General features: G+C 45.7%; 2 protein-coding genes across 3 annotated transcripts in view; one reads left to right on the forward strand and one right to left on the reverse strand.

The window, feature by feature from the left end:
- Positions 1–12,382, forward strand: part of CENPP (centromere protein P) — a 273,851-nt gene that overhangs the window by 183,026 nt on the left and 78,443 nt on the right. The gene's annotated exons all lie outside the window — the stretch shown is intronic.
- The window catches only part of ECM2 (extracellular matrix protein 2), a 43,786-nt gene that overhangs the window by 9,264 nt on the left and 22,140 nt on the right, over positions 1–12,382 (reverse strand). Inside the window, exons 4-7 of one of the 2 annotated variants that reach the window (XM_027765526.1) lie at positions 10,350–10,922; positions 8,325–8,440; positions 5,751–5,886; positions 1,693–1,850 (exon numbers count right to left, since the gene is read on the reverse strand). In XM_027765526.1, the coding sequence (XP_027621327.1) occupies positions 1,693–1,850; positions 5,751–5,886; positions 8,325–8,440; positions 10,350–10,922 (983 nt within the window). Of the gene's footprint in view, positions 1–1,692; positions 1,851–5,750; positions 5,887–8,324; positions 8,441–10,349; positions 10,989–12,382 lie in introns of both variants that reach the window. The other variant, XM_006161456.3, reaches the window with a different exon arrangement.

The following is a 12,382-nucleotide window of genomic DNA, read 5'->3' on the forward strand; positions in this document are numbered from 1 at the left end:
TGGAATTAGAGTGGAGGAAGGCCGTGGGCAGGAACCTCGACAGGCTGCCGTACATGCTGTGTGGCCATACACCTGTGTGCCAGTACCTCCCACACTGGATGTGGGTCCCTTGGGAGAGAGAGAAGCCGGGGTGGGATGTTCAGGAGTCAGTGGGCACGTCCCTCTCATACTGTCCAGATTGTATGTCTGTGTATTTTACTGCGGTCATGCATTGTCAGTTTAAAATGTTGACGTAACAAAAGTGATAAGACGGCCACAGCAAAGCAGTGGTAATGCTGTGCGTGATGATACTGAGCTCCGTTGTCTCCCTGAGCACTCAGTGCTCGGGCCTGTGCCTGTGGTCTGGACTAGCTGAGACTGGGTGTGCATCACGCATGGAGACTCTGCTGGGGTTGGTTTCTCTCTTTCTCTTGCTGAATTAACAAATAAGTAAACATTTTTTTTTAATTATGTATATCTGGTCCTGCCCTGCAAAGACTATGCTTTAACATGTCCTGAATAGGCCCAGGAGTCTGTGTGTCTTACGATCTGGTGTAAAGCCAGGTACTGGTAAATTCCAATGTTATCTAACACTCTGGATCTCTTCATTGTCAGAGGGCACATGTGCTCACGACGGAGAGAAACAGAGCCCCTCCCATGGGGCATGGTCACACCACAGTCCTTCCTCCATTTCCCATCCTGTCAGGATTTGGGGCTCATATCTTCATGCACCCAGCATGTTTTCAAGCAGCCAAGGCCAGGATTCAAAGTGCAGCTGGCATGTAGGGTATGGCTTTTCATGCATTGCCCTCAACCATGGCACTACAGGGGTGAGGCCCAGCTCTGTCTCTTACTCCAGAGATAGAAGGAATGAGGAAGAGAGGGCGCCATGACGCCAGCAGAAGGTTACAGATGGCCTTCTCTTCCAGCAAGCAGGGCCACACCAGGCGGAAGCTCCACTCCGCCCTCTGGCAGGATAACCAGGTGGTGGGAGCTCAGATAAGGAAACCTGGGTTCCAGCTGGCCTGCCAACATTTTTAGTCTCTTTGGACCTCAGTGTTCCTGCTGCAGGAAATGAGGTGTGGTAGTTTCCTCCCAGAGACCCTTAGGACCACACCCTGCAGCAAGGAGCCCGCACATCTAGGGAGCCAGGAGCCATCTCTAGAGGAGAAGGAAACAGGACGAGACCCTGGGCCTGGAGGACTCACAGTACTGTCTCGGTAGGAGCTGGTCAAAATGTGCAAACCACCGAGTGGCTGGGATGGTGGGACAGCTTCTCTGCAGCACTACGTCCATGCAGAGCCGCCATCGGGTCAGGGTGTCCGTGGTGTCCCCGGGACTCGGATGGGTGCACAGGCTGGTCCGACAGAGCACAAGTGCAGTGTGCGGCCAACTGCGTGCTCTGGTTTGGAGCACTTGAAACTGTTTTGTGGGAGGGGATACCGTTTGGAAGTTTGAGTTTAAGTTCTCATTTCTCTTCCTCACTGCCCCCCCAAAAGCTGTCAGCAGTACCATTTTTCACTTTATGAGGGATCCCTACTAATAATTACAATTTTGATTCAAAATTTTGTATTGTTTGGAGAAAAAATAACTCTCCAATTCCATATGTGGCAGCAGAAGGGCAGAGTCTGACTGACATCCCAGTAGTGTGCCTCCGTGCAGTGTACTGTATTTAAAATGTAACCCACTTAAAATACCACAAGATGTCAGTACCTCAATAGAAGCTGGAAGACCCTGGGGTATAATTCTAAATTTATTTTTTCCCAAACGCAGATAAGATAAGTTCTTCAAAGGTCTGAAAGCTGAAGGATTGACATTGGTTTCACTGAGATTGTTTTCTTCCAATTCTAAGGTGACCAACTGATTTAAGTCTAGGGAAAAAAAATCAGAATATTAGGAGAATTGAGAAACATGGTTCCTGTAGCTTTTCAAATTGTCACACGAGGTGTTCGTTTTATTTGGAGGGCAGATATCGTGGTTATCTTCGCATCCCCCTCTGGCCTTTTCCTAAGTGCTTTCGACTCATGCCAAATCCCACCAGGACGAACACAGTCCCGTGGAGAGGCAGGCCTGTAAGGAAGCATCGAGGTGCTGTAGAGAAAGTGTGTATGAGGACCAGAAGCAAGAGAGAGGAGGAGAACAAGTGTCAAGGAAGTCCCCACGAGAGTGCTGGCAATGGGCATGCTGGCCATGGGCGTGCTGGCCACAGGAGTGCTGGCTGAGCAGGGGCCTTCGTTCCGTGGACAGGAAGGACAAGGCTGTGGAAGGCCATTGAGGGCATTGGTGCAGACACAGAGGCATGAAGTGCAGCACAACGGGGGTTGCTGGGCGGGGTGAAATGCCATGATGAGCCCTTTTTCAGGACACAGAGAGGAACACACTCCCCTGGCAAAGCCTTCTATCTCTGCATAAGGCAGTTGAAAATAAAGCAGAGCTCTAAATTCCCGTCGTACTTACTCACTGATTGGCACAGACTGCAGCCAAGTGGAAGTTTTGAAGGAGCAATGATCAAAAATTCCCCCACGCATTAGATTGAGCTACCAAGAAAGGCCTTTATACAAACAAGCTGCTCTGCACTGTCTCCACGGGCCTCAGAGAGGTACGATCCAGGTCATTTGGAAGCTAGCACTGGAGAACAGACCAACCAGAGCCAGAGGCCTTTGAATCGAGGCTCAGGGCGTGGCCAAAGTTCCCAGAATAGGGGATGTTTTCCTAGTCAGCCCTCGCTGCGGGCATTGCACCAAATGCCGCGTCCGACTTTATCCTCTGAGGCGACTGCAAAGAGAGTTGCATTGAGACTGGATGTAACTGCTGGAGGATGAGAAGAGAAAGCAGTGGAGACGTGAGCAGGATGGCACTGCCACACTCTACAGGGTACAAAGATTTTGAGAGAATGGGAAAAATTCCCAGGCCGGAGCAACCTGGGAGCACATGCAACTCAAGGGCCCAAGAGTGTGCTCAGGGGAGAAGACAGCCCTGGAGGAGGCCATGGGCAACGGAGTACACCAGAGAGCACCTGGATGCCCCAGCACAAGGTCCAGCTCACTCTCTAGGCCCAAAGTGTGGGGCAGGAGGCAGGACAAAAGCCACATTAAAAAAAAAAAAAAAAAACTTGCCAGACGGTGAGTGCACTCTCCAGAAAGAGACAGAAGCAGAGAGAGAAAGCACCCCCAGTGAGGCATGATCCCACCACAGTCCCTTCTCCATCAGGATTTGGGGCCCACATATATTCGTGCCTGGTGTCTTTCAAGCTACCAGGACCAGGATTCAAACAGCACATTTGACCATGTGATATCCTGCTCCCTTACCTACCAGGCCACAGAGCCTTACCAAAAGCCACATTTTACAAAGATTAATCTGGTGACGGTGTTTATGATCAGTTGATGAGCTGAGCAGCGAGCAGTAAAGAACCCAGCCAGTAAACTGTAACTCTCCTTAGTTTCCAAAGTGGAAGATACCAAGAATCCGCCCTGTTTCTCCAGTACACAGGTGAGGTTTTGCAGTGGAGAAGTTCTCCCCTGGGAAACAGTGACTAGAAGTGGACTGGTGAGCCTGAGCAAGGAGCACAGCACAGTGCCATGCCGCGCGTCCTTGGCAGCTGTGCCCTGGCTGCAGCAGGAAGTAGGATGAAGTAGAGAAAGCTTCATGCAGGTGAGACCTGACGTGGGTGTAGGAAAGACTCCTGAGCAGGCAGTAGGCAGAGGCAGGAAGCCCTTCAGTGCTGGATGGGGTGCCATTACAGGATATGGACATGGCACCTTGGGTGTGTTCCTGGAGCCCTGGCAAAGCCGCAACCATTGATCATGATTTGGTTTTTCTGGTCATTAGTGAAGACAATGCTTTTGAAGCAATTTTCATCCTACTCCTCCCTCTGCTTTTACACTTCTCTCCTCCAGTGTGAGGTCTTCCCTTCCTCCTCAGCTCCTCCCCAGGTAAGCTCCTGCACCTCCTCAGCTGGACAGTGGATGCTGCCCTCGGCTCTCCTGGTCCACCGTCACTCCATCACTCTTGCCTCCCTCCCCACACCTGCGGGAGCGTGCACAGCACCCAGAGCCATCTCCTCGCTTCACTCCTATACCCACGCTCTTTTCTCATGGAGCATGTGCTCACCACCTCTCTGGAACTGTAACCCAAAAGGTCATGAGTGAGGAGCTGCCACAAGAGGGGAACCTGAAGGCAGTGGCTGCTGATGGTCGGGCTGAGCTTTCACACTGAAGGAGGACAGCGTTGCCCCACTGGCCCAGCCTGACTGCCCCTACAGCAGGGCTCACAGGAGCTGCCCACAAGGGGAACCCAGCACCGAGGGGCTAGCACCACAGCAGGGCGAGGAGTTCAGTCCACACAGGAGGCATCCCCTCTGGCTGCCTGCGTGGGATTGAGACTGTACAGCCGCACCCTGGGAACACGGACATGTGTGCGTGCATGGAGTGCATGCAGAGGAGTGGCTCCATGGACGTGTGCAATGCCTTCACAGTTGAGAGCTTATTTTGTATAACGTACCCTCTTGATAAGACAGCTACCATGTGGCGTCACGTGTCACTCACGTGCAGCCTGCCGGGACACTTGCTCTAGATGAAGTGCTCCTTTTGGTCTCTGTTTAAGCCAGCAGTTAGAAATGAGGTTTTCTGATGTTTTTTCCATATGGCAAAGCCCATCAAAATTTGTGTTTATTAATGTTGCTCATGTGTATCCTGAAATCCATCTGGAAATTGAGTATTTCCATAACTATGTAATCCTTAGAGCTGGCAGTTCTCATTATTACTGTCCTTTTCTCATCAGTAGAAGTGTTTTGTTCTGTGAAACTTTGGGAGAGCTGAAGGAAACAATTGGGTTGTCTTATTCCCCTCAAGGCTGGGTTTCTTGACATTCACACGGCAGACATTTGAAACTCAGAAAGCCGGAAATGTTGAGCAGTGTGCTCAGCGCTGTTAGACTGTCAGGAAGGGCCACAGGAGCGAGGCCGTCTTTCTCTCAGGGAGGCACGCAGTCCCATCAGAGCGTCAGGAAAATCCATGAACGATGAGATGTGCCAAAGCCTCTTCTACACGGACATTGTCCAGTGATGTCAGCCATTGACATGGTCCAGACACAAGCCTGCTCACAGCCCACACCAGCAGTGCCAAACGCACAGAAAGCCGGGCCAGTGTGGCAGCCACACACCCACATCCATGGGCTATGGATGTGGCAAGACCTGGTGACACCTGAGTACCAGAAGTCCCAGAGCCAGCTGTTCAGGAACAGGCCACACCAGTGTGACTGCCACAAGGTCCCTGTGCTCCCGCTTGGGTTCAGTCAGTGTCTTGGCCTCCTGTGCAATGCCAATTTATTCCATCTCACAGCAATTCTCATGTGCCAACACTGGGCAAGTTAAATAGCAAAATAGGTGGGCAGCAAGAGTGGAGGGGGGCCTCTCAGCCATGGAGATAAAAGAGCTCCAGTCAGGACACACAGCCATGCCTCAGCCATAAGTTCCACCAGAAACACTGGTGCAGAATCCACATGGCAGCACGGGGAACACATGCTGGGTTTATGGATTCGTAGTAGACTTATTATACTATGAATGGCAAGAACCTGGAATCACTGGAAGTCATACTTATGGTTAGAGTGCTTTTTAGAGATAATAAGCAGTTTAACATACCTTTTAAGTTTACCCATCAGTAGTTAAAAATAAGTTGTAGCAACTTAATAATAAAATGACCTAAAAATAAAGGTATGAGCTATTCATTTGACATTAAAATTTTTACCCAAGTGAAAAAACAAATGTGAGATACCTGATAAACTATTTTCGTCGATGGCCTGAAGATTGTTCTCATTGATTTTCAGTTCTTCTAATGTAGATGGTAATTCTGAAGGAATCTGTATCAAATTATTTTCATCCATATTCAAACTTACTAACTTCTTCAGAACCTTAAAAAGCAAATGTCAAAATTACTATTTCTCGGGAACCAGCAGTTAGCGTAATGGCTATGTCACTGGACTCCCACGTAGTCGACCGCGATTCGCGCCCTGGACCCGGTGGCTTAAAACTCACGCCGGGCATGTGTGCGTGCGTGCCCAAGATCCCGAGAGGAGAATGGAGGAGAAGGGATTGCGGCGTGGCCATCCCCCCTGGGGGGGGGTGATTTCTCGCTTTCTGTCTCTATGTCTCTGTCTGTCTGGGGAGCGCACACGTCCTATAGCGAAAAACCTCTCCAAAAAAAAAAAAAATTACTATTTCTCGTGCAGTCACATTTCTCATAAAGGTCAGTCTGAAGTAGTGACAGTCTCACTCCATGTCCTCAGGCTCAGACCAGGGAGCAGATCACATGGCAGTCCTCAAAGCCCCTACAGGCAGATACTCATCCTGGTAGTAGCATTGATTCAGACATTTCCACAAACTGCACCTGATGACCTGGTACCTAACTCACCCATGTTTATACTATAGCTTTAGAAAGAAAAAGCTACTATAGCAACTGATTCGGTCACATTTTACTAGAACTTAGCTTTTCTCCTTTACAGAAGTATACAGAAATTTCATTAAATGCAGTAATCTGAATCTGCCATGGATGCTAACAGTTAAGACAGTGATTTTAATTCTTTTAGCATTTTTAAAAATCTGTTTCCTAGTTACACTTGGAAGCAGGTCATACAGTATCCCATTTTGTACTGTGGAAATTTCTCAGAATGAAGAAATGATATGAATATTACAAGTTATTCCAACACCCAGGAGGTGACTGTCTGCAAAACTGTGTTTTCACATTTGTAGTGAATTGCTCATTGGCCAAACCTACTGGAGAACTGAGGCTGGGTGGGTTGTGGTGCATCCTCTAGGAATGATTCACTTTTCTAGTGAATTATTTAGATGTCAACCATTTTGGAAAGGGCAGAGAATCCTAAGGCAAAGGACATTTTTCTCTGGATTAAATCTAGGAAGTGGACCCCCTATGTCCGGCCACTTCTGTCAGGAGGGCTGGGTAGCCTAAAGCAGGCACCCTGGGGCCCTCTTACCTGCCAGCCCACATGCCAGACCAGAACTAGGGACTGAGACTGTAAGAGGCCAGTGGTTTGTCCAAAAAGTGAACAGAGACCCAGAAGGCCACCTCAGGGAATGAAAGTTTGACCTCGTGGAATGAAAGGTGTTTTACTCATAGTTTTGAAAGCATACACATTTATGAGTTTTTGTTTATACCTCTATACCCCTCCTTTCTTTATTTCTCTGAAACTTCTTGATCCTCCCTTTCTTTCAACTTTTTGAAAAGAAAATTAAGTCCAATCTGTATCTTTTGAAGGTTTATTTTATGCTCTTTCCTGTCCCCTTCCTCCCTCCCCTTTCCCAACATGCCCCATGCTAATATTCACCTAGCCCCCCCCCTTTTTTTTTTCAAGAAGAGATTTTTACTATAGGGCATGCACGCTTGCTAGAGAGACAGTGAAACAGCGAGAAATTCTACCCCCCAAGGAGAACTGAGGCCACACTGCAGTCACTTCTCCTCCATTTTCCTCTCGGGATTTTGGACACACACACACACACACACACCTGGCATCAGTTTCAAGTCGCCACGTCCGAGATGCCAACTGCAGTCAACTACGTCAGAGTCCAGCAATGTAACCATTATGCCACCTGCTGGTTTCTCACCTAGGCCCATTCATTTTCCAGTACCTCCTACTCCCCAAATATTCCCCATCAGATTTTGCCTATTGCACAGAAATAAGGAAGTTCCTGACCTGAAGATGTTACCAGAGCTTCCAGATAAGCTCTGCTTTGTTCCCTGAACATACTCCATGCACTAGGAAACCAGAATGTAAGTCCTTGGGATGGAATTACTCCATAAAGCCAGAACATTAGTTTTGTCATTGATGCTACTGTAGTTGCCCAGAGGGTAAAACCGAAACTGTTCAACAGCAGGCTGTATTCAAGAGGAAACTGGAAGGAACACAGTTTAGGAATATCAGGGAAGAAAGTTTCTTAACTTACATTTCACTTTAGCCAAAGGCCAGTAGCGATCAAACTTTCTTAACTTAGAATGGTAACTACTAGTTAAAAACACTTAGCTTTGGACCAGGAGATGTCATAATGATTACATCACTGGACTTTCACATAGTTGACTGCGGTTCAAGTCCCACACCCAAGGACTTAAAACTCAACGCTGGGCATGTGTGCATGCCTCCCCAAAAGCCTGAGAGGAGAATAGAGGAGAAGGGATTGCTTTCTGTCTCTCTGTCTCTGGCAAGCACCTGTCCTATAGCAACAAATCTTAAAAAAAAAAAAAAAAAAACAACTTTTCCTCCTGCCAACCATTGCCAGTGCAAGTCAAAGGGAATCCATCCAGGTGGACAGTTTTGCACAGACTGGAACGTGTATTTACCTTGAATGCTTTGGGGCCTATGCCTGAAGAGGTGATATTATTTTTGCTCAGATCAAGCCTTTCCAAATTGGGTAATCCATTAAACGCTTCATCCGGGATGGAGGTGATGGAGTTGCCTAGGATATGCAGCAGTTGTGTTTTAGGCTGTGCATACACATTTATGCACTCATGTATGTGTACAGGCATGTGTATGTGTGTATGCATGAATGTGCACCAGTATCAAGGCAGCTTTATCTGGAGGAACAAGCAGCACTCGGAACATGGACAGAAGACATGTATAAAAATCCATGTTCAAATAAGACTGGAACTAGACAGTTGAACACAGTCAGGATTTTCTGTCTAAAGAGTCCTTGAGCTCTAGTGTCTCAGGTTTTAGATGGAGCTGTCTCAAACAGCTAGAATGTGCTCTGCTAGAAAGTTCTGGTCATGAGGACCAGCAGGTGACGGGGTTGGTTAAGGTGCTGGACATTCCTACATGACCATGGTTCAAGTCCTGGACCTGGTGGCTTGCTTTCTTTCTTTTTGTATTTGTCTCTCTCTGGTCAAAATAAAATAAGTAAATGAATAAATAAAATTAAAAATAAATAATTCTAAAAAAAAGGGATAGAAAGTTCTGGTCATGTTACACATTTACAACAGGTGTATTTCTAGAAGTTATACAGACACATGTTTCTATTCTTTATAGTTCCCCATTGCTGTTTCCTCCAATTGGTAACATGCTGCCATTTTCTTCTATAAAATCTCAGTCACTCACCTGTGAGTATGTTTTCTGATCTATGTAAGAATCTTGGGAAGACCATCTCTCAGGCCCCACAGATATAGCATTATACCACTATGACTTCAACATACCAAGGCTCCTGCTTGCTTTAACTCTGTGAAGTTTTGATCCGGTGTTTAGTTAAGCACAGTATTCAGTGATTTTCGAGCCCAGGGAGTGAGCTTATCTGAACTAAACTGTGTAACTGTAAAAGCCATGTAGATGACCTTGTAAAACCAGGTCAGTGGGGCCTAGGAAGGATCTTTCATCCTTTCCACGACTTGTGCTTTCAAAAATTGGGTTTTTCAGGACCAGCAGTTAGCATAATGGCTATGTCGCTGGACTCCCATGTAGTCGACCACAGTTTGTGTTCCGGACCTGGTGGCTTAAACTCATGCCAGGCGCGTGTGCGTGTGTGCCCAAGATCCCAAGAGGAGAATGGAGGAGAAGGGATTGCGGCGTGTCCAGCCCCCTGGGGTGGTGATTTCTCGGTTTCTGACTGTCTGTCTCTGTCTTTCTGGTGAGCGCATGCACCCTACAGCAAAAACCTCTCCAAAAAAAGGGGGGGGGGATTTTCTAAGAAAGGCAAAACTATAGAGACAGAAAACATTAGTTTTCTGATGGCCAAGGCCTGGTGGTGGGAGAGACATGAGGATTTGAGGGGAGAAATGAAATATTCCTTATCTTGATTGGGGTGGTAGCTGCATTTGTCAAAACTCAAAGAACTGTACACTAAAAATAACTTTTACTATATTATTAAAACTTTTTGGGAACCAGCAGTTAGCGTAATGGCTATGTCGCTGGACTCCCACGTAGTCGACCGCGGTTCGTGTCCCGGACCCGGTGGCTTAAAACTCACGCCAGGCGCGTGTGCGCGCGTGCCCAAGATCCCGAGAGGAGAATGGAGGAGAAGGGATTGTGGCGTGACCATCCCCCCTGGGGGGTGATTTCTCGCTTTCTGTCTCTATGTCTCTCTCTGTCTGTCTGGCGAGCGCAAGCGCCCTACAGTGAAAATCTCTCCCAAAAAAAAAAAAAAAACTTTTTAAAAAGTCAGTGGGAAATCATCATTTGATCTGGAGATATTTGTTTTATACCTAACTGCTATTTTTCAGTAAATGCCTATGTTTTTTTAAAAAATGTATATGTTCAAAGATTATGAAATTAGTCTATTTGGGGTTAGTTTTTATTGTGAAATTATAATGTTCAGAGAGCAATGAAAATCATGTACTTTCAAAACACAAATGAAAACAGAAGTCAGCATCTCTTACCAACCAGTTCCAGACTCGTTATCTCTGGTGCCATCAGTGGTGGTATCTGGGTGAGGGCAACGTAGGCACAGCTGATGGTCTTATAGGACAGAGAGCACCCACTTGGCAGGCGTGGCCTGCCTCTGGGAGGAACAGGCGAGAAGACTCGAGAGCGTGTTCGAAACACATCTCCTCTTACAGGGCCCTCTTCCTCCTCTTCTTCTTCTTCTTCTTCTTCCTCCTCTCCTTCTTCCTCTTCTCCCGCCTCTCTCTCATTCTCCTCCCTCTCCCCCTCTTCTTTTTCCCACTCCTCCTCTTCCTCCCTCTCCTCCTCCTCCCGTCCTTTCTGTAGTCGTTGATATATGGGCCTCCTCTTCTCTCCAGGCCTCTGCCTTCTCTCTCCTCTGCTCTTCCCCTCCTTGTGAAGTCTTCCCTGATCTCTAGGTCCAGAGGTCTCTTTCTTTTGCTCCATATCTTCTTTAATTTCTCCTTCATCCTTTTCAGATTGAAGTGCTTCTTTACTTAATACTTGGTCCATTTCCACCTGAGGAGGTGGCAGTTGCTTATGAAGTAAATTGGTAGATTCTCTTTGTTCTGAAGAATCACCAGAAAATTCATTGCTGTCATTGAATACTATATCATTCAGTACAGAATAGAAGGCTAATTACCATGCAAGGCAGAGATAGCAGGCAAGATGTTGATAGAATAAAAGGAAAAATCAGAACAAAACAGGAGTTAGTGAATATTATTCCCTCCAAGTATTTGTGTATAACTTACAGATGAAATGCATCTTGAAGTTTTTACTAGTAAAGTTTTAGTAGTGACTTTATTTTGCAAGATTTGTATAGACAATTTTTGTTTATTTTTGCCTGTGAGCCTTAATACCAAATTTTGTATTAAATAACTTAGTTCTCATTTTTACTAAAATACCATGCTACCTCATGACTAAAGAGGGAATAATATTGCCACATGATGCAAAATATGAGATTGCAAATATGATCAGATGTGATAGCTTTATAATAGATACTGGTCTGTTGACTGGAGTTGTTGATAATGTGGATTTATAAACTGCCATCAGAAATTTTAGAAAGTGAAAGAGATGTTTATTTTACTTCCCTCTGGTAGTGAAATTAGCTTCATCTAGACATTTGTTACTGTTTTTTCTCTGATTTTCTTTCAGCACCCTATTCCTACTGGCCTCCTCTGCAATTCAGAATTGCAACTAGGAAATGCTCTTCCTTTTTCCTTTCTGACTCTGCTTAAATAATTTTTAGGTACCTGAGACTCAAAGATCATAGGCATAGTGATGTTGTTGTAACTTGGGCAGGTGCAGGGGAGTGTTGCTGTGATTCCATGGTAAAAGGATAAGCGTAGGTAGTAGTTGAAAATTATTTTATACTTAGCTGTTATATCTTCATCAGAAAGTAGGGAAGAGATAGCAAAAATTAGATTCAGGCTCACTCTCTGAGCTGAGAGTTCTAGGGAGGAGTGAATTCAGTGCTCATAGGTCTTTCTTCCATCAAAATGTATAAATTTGTGTAATTTATCTCCCCATTGTCATTTAATACTATGTGAAAACTACCCCCAGAAAGAACTCAGAAAATATAATTGTTTGAAGAAATTACTAGATATATCAATTCAGTATATATTATAAAGTCAGGGAGTTGGTTTTTTTTTTTTTTTTTTTTTCACATCTTTGTTTTTTTTTTTTTTTTTTTTTCACATCTCTAGCCAAAAAATAAAGCAGAAAGAGAACAGGAAAAAAATTAGTAAAAGGAAACTAAAACTATCATATTGAAACATTTAAAATCCTTCCTGTATATCCAAGTTTACTTTTCCAAAATAGCTACAGCATTTCAAGAATACTTTGAGTTCTTTGAAAAATATCTGAGAATTTCTGAATCTTACAAACTTTTTATTTTACTCCAAGGGATCAGTTTTATTAAACACTATTATTTTCTAACATTTTAAAAAGCATAATACTGGGACTCTCCTGCTGTGGTCCCTAACCCTTGGGGCGATGGCAGTGGTGCAGCTACCTTTGCAGGCCCCCC

Source organism: Tupaia chinensis, unplaced genomic scaffold (assembly GCF_000334495.1).
Source record: "Tupaia chinensis unplaced genomic scaffold, TupChi_1.0 Scaffold138619_1, whole genome shotgun sequence".
Lineage (NCBI taxonomy): Eukaryota > Metazoa > Chordata > Mammalia > Scandentia > Tupaiidae > Tupaia > Tupaia belangeri.